Raw genomic sequence first — 18,521 nt, 5'->3', positions numbered from 1 at the left:
AAAAATAAGTACTGTGTAAAAGCTAGCAAATTAGTATCTAAAATATTTGTCATCAAGTGATAAACTATAGGCAGAAAACATATATGGGTGAATGTACTGGAGACAAAGAACACTCCATCACGTCCCATTGTAGGGGAACGATTGGCTTTCATATGGGGAGTGTGGAGGAACTCAGCCCTGGTTTGATTCCAGTCCAATTCAGCTGTAGTTGGAAAGGTTAAGCACTTCTAATTGTAGAAAGCAGCGATTTATTTTTCAGAGGGTGGTGTATGCACATCCTCAAAGTGCAGGTGATTGTGCTTGGCTGCATAGTGAAACGTGCTAAAAGAAAACAAATGGTGCTGCTAATGTGAATTGTTCTGCCTTGTTAGGACACCAGGACTGGACATCACAGACAGCAGAAGCACAAGAAGTCCTTGGGAAATAAAAAGTATGTGAGTGTTTTTTGTCTAGTTTGATTGAAGGCAAGAAAAAAGCTGAGAATATTCTGAATTTTAAGAGCTGCAACAATTTTAATTAATGTGTTGAGAGTCTCAGCTGACTTCACTTACTGGTTTGTAGGAAAAGTGCTTTTCTGACACTTCAGTGTGTATTAGCTTTCATTTATTTTTTAAAGGATTTTAGCATTGTGAAGATAAATATTTTAAGTAAGAGACCAAATGGTGCTCTGAAATGTATGTATTTTGGGTGTGATTGCAACTTACAGACTTTAATTTGAGACATCCTCTCCCCATACTTCTTCAGTACCTCCTGAAACATAGTATCTAATGACCTGACCTGGTGCCATCAGTGTCCCCCCCTTATTAATTCCTGGACTGATGTGTTAAAGGTGAGCTCCACAGCTCAGAGTATTGACAGAATGTCCATCACAGTCATCACTCGAGTGATCTACTTATTTCAGTTGATAATTGTAGTAGCAATGGGATACATTGTAAAATGTTTGTATTCCTTTTCTTTCCTCTTTATGTAAATGAATAGAGAATAGATACTCTGTGTTTCTTTGACACCTCATTCAGATTGCTGTCATGTACAGGAATGTAGATGTCCAGGCATTTCAAGGCCTGAGAGAAATACTTTGGAACAGTGAAGCAAAGTTCCCTCTGATCTTTAGGAAAAAAAATCAGTGATGCTGATTAGTCTGAAGTAGTCTTAATGTAGAGTGATTTGTAGGATATATTGGAAGGTTGTCTTCATTGCTGAAAGCCTCTCTAGTTAAAATTCTTACTGGCATACAATCTTTAATTGCGTAGTGCCAGCCCTGATTCTGGGAGTAGAGACTGAAGGAGATCTTGCCCTTTGTGGGATGGAAAATGTCTCTTTTGTAATGATGAGCTGCAGAAATATTCTTATATTCCAAGGATCAATGCATATTTTTAAATTAAGATTCACTTGCTCCTGCTTCTAAAGTTGAAAGTTTGAGGTAGGAGGAATATGTTTTTCTGTTCCTCCTGAGATCTCACTAATGTCATTATCAAAAAGATGTACTGAAAAGCAACACTAAGGACATTTTATCTTGCTGGCACTTTACAGTTCCCAAACCTCAGGAGATTCAGTGAACTGTGATACTAATTTTTAGAATGCTTGGGAAGATGAGAGGGATGTTGTCTGTCAAGTTTATTGTGATTGTGTGCATATGCATCCATATACAAGTATGCATCCATACACACAGGACTTGATGCTTTCCAGGTCTAAGCAACTAGAGGAGGTGGAAGCTGCTGTTGTAGGAGTGAACAGTGATTCTGAGGACACAGTCACCAACATTTCCTCTGCCTCCCCGAAGAGCCCAGTGAATGGGAGCGCAGAGCCCAGGAGCAAGCGGACCATCCGCAGGCCTGCTTACTGGTTGGAAATGAGAGGAATGAAAAACAGTGTGAACAAATCTTCAGAAAAAAAAGGTATTTATCACTGCTGGTCCAAGGCAAAACTGATTTTATATCTGGTTCTTCAGTGAGAGATTAGTTTGCTCATTAAAGACATGCTGCAATTCAGCCAAAAATTACAAGCTTTCTAGCAATGCTCATGTATTAGAAGAAATTAACTTTTGCCACAAATACAGGTACAGTTCTCTGACATTATTCAGTTCCTTTTGAGTCACTTGTCTATTAAAATAATCATTCTGTGCCTGAACTCAGTTCTACTGTAGAAGAGATAAAAGTTACACCAATCATATCAGAAATAAGCTTCAAGAGCTTTAAATATAGAACTGTCAACACTAAAGATGTGGCAAAGGGGACCATTCAGTAGTATTTGGGATTAGATACAGCTTTTGTGGTTGGTAGATTATTATTTTTTTAAGGATGTCTTTATTTTGTCACATTTGTCAGTTATAATTTTCTGGTTTGGAATGGGTCTGGTTTGGGTCTTGGGTTGTTGCAGGAACATTCAGATTTCCTGGCCTAGGAGCTGTTTTCTAAACTTCTTATGTGGCAGAGAGTCAAAACTTCAATCATCTTTAATGCACTTTCTTCTTAGCTCTAAGTCAGTATCCATATTCCATTCTGTTGTGGGGAGAGGCAAATTTGGTAGCTTGATAGAAGTGAGATTGCTGTAGCTGCACAGTCCCAGGTGCAGTCACTAGCCAGACTGAGTGAGTATTCCTGTAGGAACAAACACAGACCTACCACATACATAAACAGGAGCCACATGCACACAAACAGCACCAACAGCCTCCATCCTTATACGCTGAACCTGCTCAGTGCCTGACCTTTGGATCCCAGGCTCCTCAGTTGCTGGGCCATGGATGCGCTGGCCCCTGAGGCCCGCAGAGCCATGCCAGGGGTGAGTGAAGACCTCCTTACAGACAGGCTCATACTCAGACCCTGCTTGGTGTGAGACATGACAAGATTTGTTCACTAACAAGTCACCTATTTACAAGCAGGTGTTCTTTGCTATCGTCTTACACCTCTATTTTCCTACACTTGATCAACCCCAAATTGGGTAATTCTGTCCCTTTCCCTCCCTTTGATACCATTCCTGATCATCCTAGTCTTGTGTAATCCTGAATTGCTCTCCACTCTGATCCCAGGTGCTACATAACCCTAGGCAGTAACACCACGCTCTCCCTTCTCACTGTTCACCCCTTCCAAAGGGGGCTTCAGAGAGGGGTTCCCACAGACTTGTGGGTCTCCTAGGACAGACCCAGGAGGAAGCTGTCTGTTTCTTTAAGTCTATAATTGGTGTTCCCTGCCTACCGTTGTGCTTTTGTGCTGATCTGTATTCATGGAGACAAGACTTTTATAGGCTTGGAAATATTCAAGTCAGGCATGATATTATTTGAGTTTCTTTATGCTCATTTTTGTGTGAGTGCAGGTGAGGTTTTTATCACATAACTTGGCACTTTCTGTCTCTTTTCCTGAGAATTATTTTTTCCAGGCCATGCTGTGGCACTGTTTCTTCCATACCTGCTGTATCACAGTATTATCACAGTATTATGGGCCATGGGGTGCCTAAATGTTGCTGAGTGAGAAGGCTGTATCCAGTTCACTGCTGTCCAGGTGCCTCACAAGAACTACTTTTTTTTTTTTTTTTTTTTTTTTTTTTTTAACTAAGTATTGAATACAAGGATAAGATGAGGCAGTAGACTCAAAGCTGTTATCCAGACTGAATACTGAGACTGAAACATATCTGTTCTTACTTATCAGGAGAAGTACTGTTGAAAGGCAAGAGGAAATCTGAGCAAAGGGAAGGCAAAGATGTTAAAGACTCTCCCAAGAAGAAGCAGAAGATTTCGGGTAATACAAATAACTTGTAATTCCCAATTACAAGCCTACAGGTACTTTGACTTGTCTGCCCAAATGACATCTTCTGGAGTTTTCAAACTCTGTTTCTGATTCTGAATGTTTTGTTCTAGGAAGCCATTGACTAGTGTCTGCTAAATCAGTGGGAGATGATCTAATTTCAGTCTGTCTTAGAAGTCCAACAAAGGGAGGGAGGAAGGGAATTATGAGAAGCATAGGCCTATCTGCATCATTTCAGTTTCCCAAAGGATTATAGACTAAATAATCGGACACATTGCTAGTAAACATCTGGAGATTGAGTAGGTGATAACAGCAATATGGGTTTGTTAAGAAGAAATCAAACCCAAGCACTCTTTCATTGCCACAAAGACCGAGGGGAGAAATGTGTGACATCAGAGGCCTTTCATTCCTTCAGAAGGCTTGTCAATCAGTCATTAGGTGCAAAGGAAGGTGTACAAGTGGTGAGCATAGGAGCAGGTGACACAGAAATGTGCATTTGCTGTCCAGTCTTGCAAGAGCAAGGTTAGGAAAGCCAAAGCCAGCCTGGAGTTGAATCTGGCAAGGGATGTGAACAGCAACAAGAAAGGATTCTACAAGTGCATGAACAGCAAAGGGAAGACCAGGGAAGGTGTCCTTTGTCACCAGCTCCCCTGCTCTGAGGAGCAGAGCACTCACACATTCCCTGAGGGAAAGGGGCTCAGCTTGGAGAAAAGGAGGCTCAGGGGGGATCTTCTGGCTCTACACAACTCCCTGACAGGAGGGGACAGCCAGGAGGGGGTTCAGGCTCTGCTTCCATGGAAGTGACAGGACAAGGGGAAATGGCCTCAAATGGCACCAGGTTTAGATGTGATACTGGGAGCAATTTTTTTGCCCCAAAAGGGCTGACCAGCCTTGGTACAGCTGCCCAGAGCAGTGGTGGAGTCCCCATCCCTGGAGGGATTTGAAAGGTGTGTGGATGTGGCACTTGGGGATATGGGTTAGCAGTGGCCTTGGAGGCGTTGGGGGAACTGTTGGACTTGATGATCTTGGAGGGCTTTTCCAACCTAAACAATTTATGATTCTAAGTCCCATGGGGCCTGACAGGTTGCACTGAGTGCTGAGAGCTGGCTGATGTCATTGTGAGGCCACTCTTGATTATCTCTGAAAGGTCATGGCAACTGGCAGAGGTTCCTGGAGGCTGGAAGAGAGAAAATACCACTTGTATCTTCAAGGACAGAAAGAAGGAAGATCTGGGGAACTACAGGCCAATCAACCTCACCTCAGTCCCTGGGAAGCTGATGGAGAAATCATCCTGGAAAGCATTTCCAAACACATGAAGGACAAGATGGGGATTTTGAGTAGTCAACATGGATTCATGCAGGGCCAATCACGCTTAAATCAACCTGATAGCCTTCTACAATGAGGTCACTAGCCTGGTGAAATAGGAGTATAGAAAGATGGTTCACAGAACATTCCTGTATTCAATTCTACTATTGTTTCTGTCAAGGACTTGGACCTTTCTTTCCAAGGACTTGGAAGCATGTAGACAGCACAAAGCTGAAAGTGACAGCAAGTGTACTGGAGAAAAGGCTAAAAGTGAAAGTAGTCTTGACAACAAAGAAACATTTTAAAAATAGAAGAGAGAACAATGTAAAATTAAAGATGGTATTGTTTGGGAAGAAACAGTGTCACAGCTGAAAAACAACGAGCAGCCTCCCAGGAGTCAGTGCTTCAGAAGAGGATTCAAGATCCATAGCAGATCAAAAGCTGACTGGGGACCAGCAGTGTCATAGTGGTTTTTCAAGAAGGCAGATTTTAAACTGAGAGCTTTGAGGAGGAATGTAGACTGTAAAAACAATAAGAGTTTTTTAGTCTAAAGAAGACAGGAATGAGTAGAGCAATGACACTCCCCAGTTTGGTTGTCATTAGATGGACTCAGCCAAACTGTGCAGAGAGGAGGTGTCAGTGTGAAGAGTTCCCATCCCCTGAGCTTTGAGTATGAACAACCATAGAACTTACAAGTATTTGGGTGGGACTAATGCCTGCCACTATAAATAGATCTTGAAAGGGAGTAGGAAACATAATCTTGACATTGCTTAAAAAAAAAAAAAAACACTGAACATTTCTGAATAACTGTGAGACAGCAGACTAAATAGCAGCCTTCTAGCAAAAACTGTTTTTTATTGTAACAAAGCTAGAGAACTGAGTCTTCTGGCTTGTCTTGTTTGTGTTATAACAGGGAAAAACCAGCAAACTGGAACAAAACAAAATTCCAGAATGAAACGCCACTGTGAGCCAGAAACCTATGACTCAGGTAAGAAGAGGCAGTAGCTAAGAATTGTTCATGAAGCAGATAAAAGATAAATATGATTCTAGGATTTGAATCTGAGCAACAGCTGTGCTTCTGGTGTTTCCATTCAGTAGTTCACTGTACTGTTGACAAGGAGGAGCTGGCTGCTGTCCTGGCACTATACAGAGTAGGACTGAAAGGACTGCACACTGCCTGAGTGTAGTTCCACGTGCTCTTGCTATTGCATAATGTAACAGTGAAGGAGGAATCACTTTTTGAACTGAACAAAAACCTGTTAAAATAGTTGCATTATTAAACTCATTAAAATATTTATAGTTTTTACTCAGCAGAGTATGTTTGCAGGAAAAACTCCATAGCTGTTGCTGCCAGATCACCCTTTCTGGGAACCAGAGACCCAAACAATCTGTCCTAGAAAAATAAAATTAGCCTTGATTCAGTGAGTGGAATGACTTGGTATTTGTAAATCACAGCACTCATCAAACACCCCAGTTTTCTGCCAAGTGCTGTTTGATTCACAAACTTTCACAGGAGAGGGACAGCCTGTGCCTGTTATTAGTGGGAAAAGAGGAGAGGCTGTGGATCTTGTTACAGCAAGAATTCAGGCAGATGGCTGCTAAACCACTTTCTTCCCAGAAACCATTTCAGTAATTTATAATACTTGTGGATTATGCCATACTTCTGCTTGGGATTTCATAAAGAGGCCAGAAACTGAAAACCATGCCATGCAGGGTGCTTTTCCCTGGCTGTTGAGTAACTTGCCCTGGTGGTCTGTGACTGCTTTTACTATGAAAATACTTTGGCCAAAAGAAAAGTTTATTCAGCATGCTATAGTAATTGTGTGACAGAAATTAACAGAGGAAAAATGTCCACTGGTCAGGTAGAAGAACACATCTTACAAGAGAATGGTAGATCAAAGGGTGTTTGTAAAATGCTCCTTGAAAGTGAGTGATGTGTGCCTTGTGACATTCTATACCTGAAGCTGTAAAGGAGCTGCACATTTTGAAGTGCAGCTGGACACAAGTTTGGTAGCATGTGACCTGTTTCTTTTTAGGGTTCACTGTGCACATAGAAGGAAGAAAAAAAAAGTTGTGTTAGAAAAAAGATGTTGTGTTAGCATTTGTGTTCTAAACGTTGTGTTTTGACAGGTAGTATGGAAGAGCAGTGGTCTTTAGAGATTCAGGACAAAGGCCGAGTTACCTGTCCCACATGCCGGGCTGTGGTGAGGAAAACTGTAGAAGGACTGAAGAAACATATGGCGAATTGCAGGAAGGTAAGAATGCAAGAGATGAGCAATGGTTTCTTTACTCCTCTTCAGCTTACTGATGGAAATGCCTGCCTGTTTTGTGTTGTATTTAAAACCAGTTTCATCTCCTCATCATGTCCCTAAGCAAGAGTCCTTTATACATCTGTAAGAACAGTGATTGGTGCTTCTTGCCCAGCCTGTTGTTGGAGGTTTGGGGTAGTGAACAAAGGTGTAGTTATTTCATTGTTCCACTAGATTTTAGACTCCATAAAATTGTTTCTTTGAAGAGAGTTACCAGGCCCAAATAAATTGTTCTTTTCTCCTGCTCCTTTCCCCCACAAGAGTTTTCCACTGTTTTGGTTAATTTACAGTTAAATGCACCACATCCTTGTTTATTTCTAGGAAATGTTCACGTGTCATCACTGCGGGAAGCAGCTGAAGTCTTTAGCAGGGATGAAATACCATGTCATGGCAGACCATAACAATCAGGTAACACAGCTGCTGTGCATCTGAAACTCCTCCAGGCATAACAGGCTTTGGTCCTTTCCTGCTACACACAGACACAGAACATGGAGTGCTTTTTTTCAATTGTTCTAGCTGTTCAAATCTAGAACTACTGAACTATTATTTTTCCAGTGAGACTTGACATCTGAAAAACAGTAGAATGTTACCAGAGATGGTAGGCATGCCACATCATAGAAAGAGGGATGAATTTCTGTTTAGGCTGGTAGTAAGTCACACATAAAAAGCATTCCCAATCAGAAGGAAAAAGATTAGGCTGCAATTTTCAGTCCTTGGCTAGAAAGGAGGAGGTTTTTCTTCATCTAGAGCAGACTAGATTTGAGCAGAAGCAGCAATTAGTTCTCATCTTTCTTTACTGTAAAAATACTAATCTAACACTAGATTAGTACTAATACTACAATCTGCTTTTCCTCTTTGCTCTTACTTTAAAGAAGGCAATGTCTCCTGTTGTAGTTGTGAAGAATTAGAACTTTTGAAAAGGTTATTTGGAAATTTGTGTAAAGTTCAGATAATTCACTCTGAATTATTTTGCATGATTCCCAGTACTGCAGTTTCTGAACCTACAGCTGTATTAGTAAACGGTGCAGGCCAGGGATCACGTTCTGACCCTGAGGATTAGGTCTGTCACTGAATTCTATGTTTTTACTCAGTCTAGGTGCAATATTAGGTAAAGTAGGAAATAATATAATTAGCATCAGAGAGAGAATAAGGGACTTGAGCTGTAGTTTCACACAGATGATTAACTGTTACAAGCAGTCTGTTTCACTTTAGTCAAGCTGAGTGGAAACAGTGGGACCAATAAAAGTTTAAGATGCATCATTTTTTGTCAGTTTACTCCTTTTAAAGATAATTCCTCTTTGGTTTAACCCCAGTGAGCAGCCAAGCCCCATGCAGGCCTTCACTCTCTCCCTCACCCACAGGATGGGGGAGAGAATCAAAGTGAGAAAACTCACATGCTGAGATAAAAGACAGTTCAATAGATAAAGCACACAAGCAAAGCAAAACAAGGAATTCATTCACTACTTTGGCAGGAAGGTCCAGGCATCTCCAGGATCACAGGGCTCCATCACACATAATGGTAACTTGGGACAGCAAATGCCATCACTTTGAACGTTTACCCCCTTCCTCCTCCTTCCCGTAGCTTTACATGCTGAGCATGATAGTGTATGGTCTACAGTATCCTCGTGGTCAGTTGGGGTTGGCTGTATGCCAATATCCTTGTGGTCAGTTCTGGTCAGTTGGGGTCAGAAGTATGTTCTGCAGTATCCTTGTGGTCAGTTGAGGTTGGCTATATGCTCTGCAATATCCTCGTGGTCAGTTGAGGTTGGCTATATGCTCTGCAATATCCTCGTGGTCAGTTGAGGTTGGCTATATGCTCTGCAATATCCTCGTGGTCAGTTGAGGTTGGCAGTATGCTCTCCAATGTCCTCTTGGTCAGTTGGGGTCGGCTGTATGCTCTGCAGTATCCTTGTGGTCAGTTGGGGTCAGCTGTCCCAGATATGTCCCCTTCCAGCTGCTCATGCACCCCCAGGCCACTCTGGCAGAGCAGCACGAGAAAAACCCTTAGCGCTGTGCAGGGGCTGCTCAACAACAGCAAAACCATCTCTGAGCTATCAGCCCAGTTCTCAGCACAGATCCAAAACACAGCCCCACAGCAACTGGCACCCCAGCCAAAACCAGCAGAGATACAAAAAGTCATCATTACAGTAAATACATCTCTGTAAAATTGTAAGTTGCAGAAATGTAATTATTTTAGAAGCTTTCCTGCCCCAGTGTGAGTAGTGAATTCCCTGTGAGGAGAACTGTAAATGCTGAGCATCATGTGTTTTTCATTCATCTTTCTGCTGTGCTTTAGCCAGTTGTGAAGGAGGGAGAAGAATTGGATGAGCAGCTTGAGCGAGACCGCCTTCGGAAGGTTTTGAAACGAATGGGAAAACTAAAGTGTACAAGGGAGGTAAGCTGCATTGTGCAAAGTGTCAATTAAACAGCAGTGTTTTATGCATAAACATGAAACATGAGAGTGCTGTTGAGTGTGCTCTGGTGCTGGCCAAAGCAAGATTTGTTTCAAGATCCCAGCTATGCTTTTAAGGCAGAGTAGCGTAGAATCATAGAATGGCTTGGCTTAAAAGAGACCTTTAATAGTAATTTCAATGCCAATACTTTGTTGCAGATTTTGTCTGTCCAGATAGACTAACATTAAAGTTTTCTACCTGTTGTCTCTGCTCTGTCAGGATAAGTGATAGTACTTTGGTCAGCAAACTGTGGATCCTGTTCACACTGGGTGTGTAATCCCTTGAAGAACGATTTTCTTCCATGTATTTTCCTTTTGTGTTGACAGGGCTGCACAGGCAGCTTCACCAGCATAATGGGATACTTATATCACATTAAAAAATGTGGGAAGGCTGCTTCTGAGCTGGAGAAAATGGCTATGAAGTGCCATCACTGTGGGAAGGCATACAGATCAAAGGCAGGACTTGTCTACCACCTCCGATCGAAGCACGGGCCGGTGAGTGCACCCTGCAGTGGTATCAGGAGACTGGGATGGGACTTCAGCCACTCAGGCTTGAGACACATGTAGGCTTTTGTCTGCTGCTTTGTTGGGTAATTAGGTAATTACAAATCACAAATGTTTGCATTTTTCCTGCCCCTGGATTATTTTGTCCTTGATAGTTTCCTTCTAGCAGCAGCTTTTGCTTGTCTGTGACTAGGATGAAATTTTTAATAGTAAATGAGCATGGCAGCAGTAAATGAGCTGACTTTTGCTTCATGAAAAAGTGATGCTAACATAACTTGTGAGATGCTTTCCTTTGCTCTTAAAAGACTCACCACTGGAGCAGAACAGGCAGTCTTGTTGTCCATGAGGGTTTTACAGTGAATGATGGAATACCTTTCAAGACTAGCAGTTGCGTGAAGCTTTCTGCTTGAGCCTCACTGCTGTGATCCCTGTGAGCAGTTCTGGGGGGTCTGTCTGACCAGCGGGATGCACTTCTGTCCTGTGTCTGTGACAGTAAACCATAGCTGATGCAGCCTATTTATGAGGGGTTTGGCAAAACATTTATTCCCAATATTCAGTGTAAGTGAAATAGGAAGTAGTGAAAGAGGCTCACCTTTTTGGGCCTTCATTGCAGGTCACTTTCCTCAGTGAGGAGAGAAGAACAGAGAACCTGAAAGAAATGAAACGGGAGCAAAACAACACAGGCAGAGTTCAGAGGAGATCTGCAAAGGTGGCAATCTACTATCTCCATGAGCTGGCAGGAGAAGAGCTGGCCAAAGAGTGGCCCAAAAGAAAAGTTCTGCAGGACTTGATTCCAGATGACCGGAAGGTACAAGGCCTTAAAAATTGCTCTATAGGGTTCAAGTTTATACCTCCACATCTAATGAGTCTTGTACTGGCTCCTACCCCATGTTTATGGCACATGGAAAGCAGTGTGTTGCATGGGGGATTGCATTCTGCTCTCTCTCTCACAGTATTTTTGCAGCAGCAGTTGCTGTGGCGCAGTGTTTTGTTCAGGCGGGCTGTAATGACTGTCGAGTCCTATTGCTGGAATTCCCAGTGGGCACAAGGAACGTGGCCAGTTATGGGGATGGTGCTGCTCACAGGTGATAGGCTCAAGATCGCTCCTGCCCTGCTGTAAGGCCCCAGCAATCCTTCCAGTCTCTGATACATGCTGTGGTATTTCACAGTGCTTTAGACTTCAGAGTTTCCAGTAGCGTCCTTTAGGCTGTGAGTGAAACCCAAGGGAAAATGATGGATTTCAGTGGGGTAAGGACATTTAGAGGAATTATTGTAGTCAAGGCAATGGGAGGTCTCAGATTCTGATATTGTGATTCAGTTATGTTTCTAGAGAGTTGGTGAGACAAGAGGATATTGATTATTGGGAGTTTGCCTGTTACAGTAGGAGAAGAGATAGCACTTCTGTCTCAGCATAGAAGAGGAAATTCTGCGTAGCCAGCATTATTTCTAGCTCTCGATTCCATCTTTGTCTCAGCTGAAATACACTCGTCCTGGACTGCCTACATTTAGTCAAGATGTGCTGTGCAAATGGAAAACGGAAATAAAGATGTACCGAAGAGTCCACTGCCCAAATCAGGTAATCCTTAACTGTTTCTGAAGCCCCAGAGGGGTTAGATTTCAGGTCTGTATGAACCAGCAGCTTCCCACAACCCTGAAACTGCAGTTGCTCTCTCTGTGGGAGACAAATCCTGCTCCATCTCAATATGGTTGTTTAGTGTAATCAAGGCCCTATTTAGTCTTGGGGACATCTGGGGATGCTCTTTTTGTCTTTTGCATCAAAGTGCCCTGGGGATGATCCTTTTGGGAATGTGTGTGAACACTTGAGAGCCAGTAACTTGGTGTCAGGCTGGTACAGTTTTCTCATCCAGGTGGGCAGTTGGTCCATTTGGAGGTTTGAATAGTGGAACAATGACAGGCCTCTGCCTTTCTGTCTAAATCTAATCATAGAAGGAAGGAGCAGAGTTGGAAATACAAGAGTAAAGAGACTTTGTCTGGCACAGCACTTAAGTTTTCTTCATTGCACTAGACCAGCTTTAAGCCCTTTTCAGCCTGGCCTTGAGCATTTCCAGGCATGGGGCAGCCACAGCTTCTCTGGGCAACCTCTGCCAGGGCCTCAGCACCCTGACAGGGAAGGATTCCTTCCCAGTATCCCATCTAGTCCTGCCCTCTGGCAGTGGGAAGCTATTGCTCCTTGTCCCGTCTTTCCAGGTCATTGTCCAAAGTCCCTCTCTGGTTCTCCCGGACCCCTTTAGGCACTGGAAAGCTTAGTTTCTCACAATGCCTTACAACAGTCACCAGTCAGATCCAGTGGGAACAAACGGCCCCACTGGTGGAGGTGGTGGTGGACATCTCCATGTGATGCATGCTGTCAGAGAGCCAAGGATCAGTGGGAGCTGCCCTCTGGGTTTGGTGTATACATGGTGCCTTCTCCCTGCCCTCCCCTACACCACCCCCAGCACTCTCCCCAGTATTCAGGCTAGCATCATTTTCAAGATGAGAATTGCAGCCCCGTGTTGTCTGTGGAGCTTTCTGCAGAGAGCAGCTGTCCTGTGTGACCAGCCAGTGACCCAGCAGCATGTCTTGCTCCTGCCTCCTGTTCTGGGACCTGGGCTGAGGGCTGAGCTCAGTGTGGTACCCCAGGACTGATGCCTGAAGCTCCCTATGGGCCAGGCCTCTAAAGCTGCTCTTTAGCTGAGATCAGGGGTGTTGGATGCTGTGCTTCTGCTCTGTGCCACTAGACATGAGTAGTAGCAGGAGGGAGAAGTGTCTTGTACCTGCCCCATGTGCTCTGCTTGAAATTTTTCTCTGTTGCACTTCAGGCAGAAAGCAAACTGTCATGTTAGTCAGGCTGTTGATAGAGCATGACAGTAACTGTTGCAGGAGTCTCTTTTTTATGTCCAAGTGTGCTCAGAAACTGGAAATATAAATACTAAGCTTATAAATACTAATACTAAATACTCTTCTAATGGTCTTTTTACCAGAAGCTTTCTGGCTGTGGAGGATTGGTATCTGCCTCCCTCTACATCTCTTTTGCACTTTTGGGATTGGCCTCCAAACATAATAATGCTTTATTGTCCAGGAAGAAGTGATTTCTTGCTAGCACGTTGCTCACGTTTGGTTTTTTTTACTGTTTCAGGGTTGTGAATCTGTGTATGGCAGTGTCTCAGGACTCAAGTCTCACCTTGGCACATGTACCTTGGTTGGTAGCCTTCCTCTTAATAGTCCCACTGTCCCTGTCCCTCTGATAACCCTTTGTTCAAGCTCTTGTCCTGCCACCTGCTGATCTGAGATCCTCACAAGTTTTGAGGATTCATGGCATGGTTTGGGTTGGAGGGGCTCTTAAAGATCTCCTTATTCCAGCCCCCAGTTTGGGTGCTCCCCTATGTGCTAAGGATGTTGCCATTATAAACAATACTTGAGACAGGAGAAAGTACCTTACTGGCATTCCTTTTAATGACACAGCAGTTCTACCTGTAGTTGCACAGCTACAAGAGCAGTTTTTCCAGGTGCACTGCTGGAGACCTTATGGCATCTCAGAGAGCAGTCCTGTGCTTCATGGGCACAACTGCTCACTCATGTCAGTGCTGCTGTAGCTAAAGCTGTCTGCTATGGATGAGAGCTTCTAGTTTTTATTGCTGAGTTCTATCTGAGCAAGATTTAAATGAAATATATAGGTTTATCAGCCTCCTAGTCCAGCAACTCTTGATGGAATTCTGTTTATTTGTTTGTTTTGATGCCAGGGAGACTTTGTGGCTGGTAAATACAAGTGTCTCCTGTGTGAGAAGGAGTTCATTTCAGAGAGTGGGGTCAAGTATCACATCAACTCTGTGCACGCTGAGGTAAGGCAGGCAGAGTGGAACCTCAAACCCCAGGATGTTGGAGGTGGGGAGAGTGTCTTAAGAAGAAAATGCTGGATGTGTGCCATGTTTTACTTTTTCCTTGCTCACTGTTGGGAACAGGGTCATTAAACTTAGCTGGTCTTATGTGTTAGTCTGGGGAGTAAATGTTGTGTCATGTCACATGCCTTGTCCCAAGCTGCTGCTGCTCTATTCAGCTCTGCAGCATTTCCTGTGCCTTTAACTAGGCAACTGTCAAATCAAGTCTGAATCCTCTGAGATAGAGTGACACCTAAGGAGACACATCAAAGAACAGAGCGCTGTTAGGCAGTTGCCTTTCCAGATCTTACCTTTCAGGGAAACCTTGTCCCACAAGGCAGCTATATTGTAAGCCCTGATAGGCTTTATTTGGTATTTCCACCACAATCAGTACCAACCTGTTGCCTTCTAAACATGCAGGACTGGTTTGATGTGAATACAACGACCACCAAAAGCTTTGAGAAGCTAATGAAAATTCGCCAAAGGGAAGAGCAGAAGAAGCAACGGAAGAAACGTCCTTTGACCAGGGGCAAAAAGAAGAGAGCTGGCACCCTGGCTGCCAAGAAGCTCCCCACTGTTGGAGCTGAAAAAACGAGGAGGAGTAAGAGAGGTTGTCCACAACGAGTGGACAACGAGAGCGCGAGCAGTGAGGAAGGGGCACCCCAAGTTGCACAGAGAGCTGAAGTTCCAAAAACCAGCCGCAAGCGAGACCGAAGTAAATCCCTAGAAGATGAGAAGGAGTAATCCTAAAGCTTTTCAGTTACAAGCCCCACTTCTGTCAGGCTCATAACCCACAGCACTAATATAAGCAACTGAATGTCTTTGGGACTGTGACTCAGTTCTGCGGGTGACTTTGATAGTGAAACTTCTGCATCTGGTCAGTTGTGAGGAATTCAAACCAAAGCCGTGGTGCAGAGGTTGCTTCTGCCAGTGGAGTTCCTTTGGACAGTGGCACTGACAGTGTACCCAGTGTGATTCCTGCTCTGGTTGCAGTCTCAGTTTGGTCATACTAGTTGCTTGTTTAGTGGTTTCCAGTACAGCAAGTGTCTGTTTTGTCATCTTCCCTGATGTGTGAGATCAGGGTTCTTTTTTACAATTCTTCTCAAAAGGGACTGACTAGCACAAGGTTTAGGTCTCTTCAAGGGGGAAACGCTTTCTTGCACAGAATGCACCCAAACTAAACATGAGAACAGTGCTGCACAGAAGGCAAAGACTGGCTTGCCCTGTCACTCTCCTGTCATCAGCAAGGCTGCCACAAAGGAGACCTTCTCCGTATTGGCTGTATCCTGTTGCACAAGGCTCTATTTCATACCCCGGTGTTTAGGCTCAGCACCAGACTTGGAAGGGATGGAAGTTCATTATTACCCTTGTCAGGAACCCACTGTTCCCCTGGCATCTGTCTCCTGTAATGCTGGACATTAAACATGTGTAGAAAGTCTTCCAGTGCTGCAACAATTGAATGCTCTTGAGCCCTTTGGAGATTCACCAGCCTTTTAGAGACCCTGGTAACTAATGTACTGAGATGGCCTTGTGTGCCCTCTGAAGCCCACCTGTTCCATGCTCACCTGGGAGACATACTGCAAGACAGTGCATCCCTACATGAGCAGCCTGCTAGTGCTGGGACCAGGTTCCACAAAGCTGCCTTGCCAGCATGTGGTTCTTTTGTCATGCCAGTGCTCCCACAGTGTCTTTTCCCCCTGCTCTGCAGATACCCCCTTCATTGTCTTACATAACCTGTTTCTTTTCATTATCTCTGCAAATGAGGTGTATTAGCAGTGGCTTCCCTGTGTAGAAAAGGTTAAAAGAAGAGGGGTCACTATTTTAAGTCATGTGTTGGCATTGTCTCTGGATCATAAGGAATAATATCTTCCTGTCTCTATAAATCATAGAATGTTAAGGGATTGGAATGGACCTTAAAGATCATTTAGTCTCACCCCCTGCTGCCACGAGCAGGGACAAATCCCACTCGACCGGATTGCTCAAGGCCTTATCCAGCCTGGCTTTGAACACTGCCAGAGTTGGGGCATCCACAGCCTCCCTGGGCAACCTGTTCAGTGTCTGAATGCAGCAGATGCCATAGAAGCTAGCAGGAAGCAGCAGCACAGGCAGTCCTATTTTTCAAAGAATGAGTTCTCCAGAATTTGTTAATCCAAAGACCCACCATACCAGAAAATTGCAAAATTTGCAGTCTGACAAAGTTGTGGTGCTGAAATTCCCAGGGAAGCTGTTGCAGTGGGTGGGGAACAGGCAGGTTTGTACATGTGTGTTAGTACTAGCACAATCACATTGTTCCTGACAGTGGGGAATACTGTAGGGCCAAGGTGGTCTCCAGAACTGCCTTTGGAACCAGGTGCTGCTGCATTTGCAGGTGCTGAAAGCAAATGTGTGGACTGTGCAGGGCGTGTAGAGTCTGCGGTGAGATGGGCAAGATCAGAAGACAACAAAATAAAATGTCACCAGTGTGAGAATGTGGTTCCTTGTCTGTTTGCTGTGGTGTTCTTGGTGCCATCCCTCCTCCCCCAGCACACCCTAGCCTGCGCAGGGCTGTCCTGCTGCAGGGCTGTCCTGCAGGGTTGCCCTGCATGCTCTGGTGCTGTTCAGCTGTCTTTGTGGTTTCTCTTCAGAACTCCACAGTGCTGTACTTGGAGGAAATGTTCACTGCTTTCCTACTCAGTACAATAAACCCAGGAATTAAAGAAGGTTTTTCATAATGGTTTTCAGTCTAGAGTCCTGTTTCCTGTCATTTATGAGTTACTAACTAGACCTGCTTTCTAGACATGAGTACTTTGTGACCACTTGGGTTTTGTAGTCACTTCAGTAACATACTCCTCCACATAACATGGCACAAGGAAAAAAGCATTCTCCAGTCATCCATCCCTGTCCATCAGCACAACAGCAGATTGTTTGCGGGATCGGCTCAAGCTGGTATGAGGTGGTGGCACTGCTGCTAGTGCACTGCTTGTGAGGAGAGAGATCTGTCCTGGAGCACCTGCATCCTGCTGCAGTGGGGCCAAGGCAGCCGTGCTGCTCTGCTCTGGGGGCAGGGGATTCAGCAGAGAGGCAGAATCGCCTCCCTCGCCTGCTCGGTGCACTGCTGGAGAGGCAGCCCCCCACTGGACACTGGTGGTTTCTGGGCTGCCAATGCACGTGGCCAGGTTGTGTTATCCTAATTTTGTTATCCCAGGACCTTGTCCCCCAGACTGCTCTCCATCCATGGATTCCCCAGGTTTTTCTGGATGACATCCCTCTCCTCCAGCAAATCAATTGCACCAAGCAGCTCAGATGGGCAACAGGCCCTGGAGGAACGCTGCCCACTGCCCCAGCAAACTGGTCCTTGCTGTTACCAATTCTACTCGAGCAAGTACATGTTTAGGAAGAGATCCAGTTTGGAAGGAATCAGAAGTGTTAAAAGAGACCGGCTAGTCACTCAATATTTGTTGCAATGGTTCATTGTACTAAAACTGCTGTGTCTTCTCATTGGAACTTGTTTTATTTCAGCCTCTGTATCCCGTACTGCTGAGTCCTGGTAACTGAAATAGCTTTAGGGTGTCAGAAATTTCTTCCTGCATATTTGTAGTCATAATTAACTCCATACATAATTTGCTGTGTGAGCTAAAGAGGCTTGCTAGTCTCAGTCAAAACAGGTTTTTCTTTTTTTTTTTTTTCTGTTGTGCATTGTTCTTTGCTGACATGTTATATATTGATTGGTGTATTTTTCACTTTTTAAGTCCAGAGGGATGAACCAGGAACCAGCTGCAGTATTCTGTAACAGTCTGGTTTATGTAAGATAAAATTATGACCTCTGCTCTCACCTACTTCTTTTTGTCCTCGACTCCCTCGCTACACTGTTAATATTCACTTTTACCCTCTTAAGCACATTTTTCAGTTGTTCTGCAAATGCCTCTGAGGACTAATTTCTTTTGCTTCTAGAAACTCAACAGGGTTTAAGGCCAGACAGCACATGATGAACACATTCTGAAACATTGTGGTGTATTTCACAGAACTACTCTAGCAGAGACCTTAATAACTATGTTTTGTACAGTAACTTTTCCAGAAAGCTTGGTTTTAATATGCAGATTCTCTTTGCAATTGTTATATAGTTTCATTAACATTCTTGATAAAGATGTCAAATAGCTGCAGAGTATGGGATTCTCTAGGACAAATCCTTATTTACAATTATTTAATATCAAGCATTTAATGTATTCCACTGATGCTTGTATAACATGTGGGGCCAAGAAAAAGGCCTTAGAGAAATTTATGATGTCAACAGCTACTTTTACCAAAATGGACTTGTAATTAATTAAAGAATAATATTTACAGAAAACTCTTCTCTGTGAAA

General features: G+C 43.9%; 1 protein-coding gene across 3 annotated transcripts in view; it reads left to right on the top strand.

The window, feature by feature from the left end:
• The window catches only part of ZNF512 (zinc finger protein 512), a 20,726-nt gene extending 2,205 nt beyond the window's left edge, over positions 1-18,521 (top strand). Inside the window, exons 2-14 of one of the 3 annotated variants that reach the window (XM_053936903.1) lie at positions 372-430; positions 1,687-1,895; positions 3,642-3,731; positions 5,956-6,030; positions 7,173-7,297; positions 7,673-7,759; positions 9,648-9,746; positions 10,131-10,298; positions 10,921-11,115; positions 11,782-11,883; positions 13,444-13,506; positions 14,048-14,146; positions 14,603-18,521. In XM_053936903.1, coding sequence (XP_053792878.1) covers positions 372-430; positions 1,687-1,895; positions 3,642-3,731; positions 5,956-6,030; positions 7,173-7,297; positions 7,673-7,759; positions 9,648-9,746; positions 10,131-10,298; positions 10,921-11,115; positions 11,782-11,883; positions 13,444-13,506; positions 14,048-14,146; positions 14,603-14,926 — 1,695 coding nt within the window. In that variant the 3' untranslated portion in view covers positions 14,927-18,521. Of the gene's footprint in view, positions 1-371; positions 435-1,686; positions 1,896-3,641; positions 3,732-5,955; positions 6,031-7,172; positions 7,298-7,672; positions 7,760-9,647; positions 9,747-10,130; positions 10,299-10,920; positions 11,116-11,781; positions 11,884-13,443; positions 13,507-14,047; positions 14,147-14,602 lie in introns of those variants that run through there. The other 2 variants (XM_053936904.1, XM_053936905.1) reach the window with 2 other exon arrangements.

Source organism: Vidua chalybeata, chromosome 3 (genome assembly GCF_026979565.1).
Source record: "Vidua chalybeata isolate OUT-0048 chromosome 3, bVidCha1 merged haplotype, whole genome shotgun sequence".
In the NCBI taxonomy this organism is placed as follows: Eukaryota; Metazoa; Chordata; class Aves; order Passeriformes; family Viduidae; genus Vidua; species Vidua chalybeata.
Note: the sequence above shows the minus strand (reverse complement) of the source record. Positions and strands in the feature narration are given on the sequence as shown.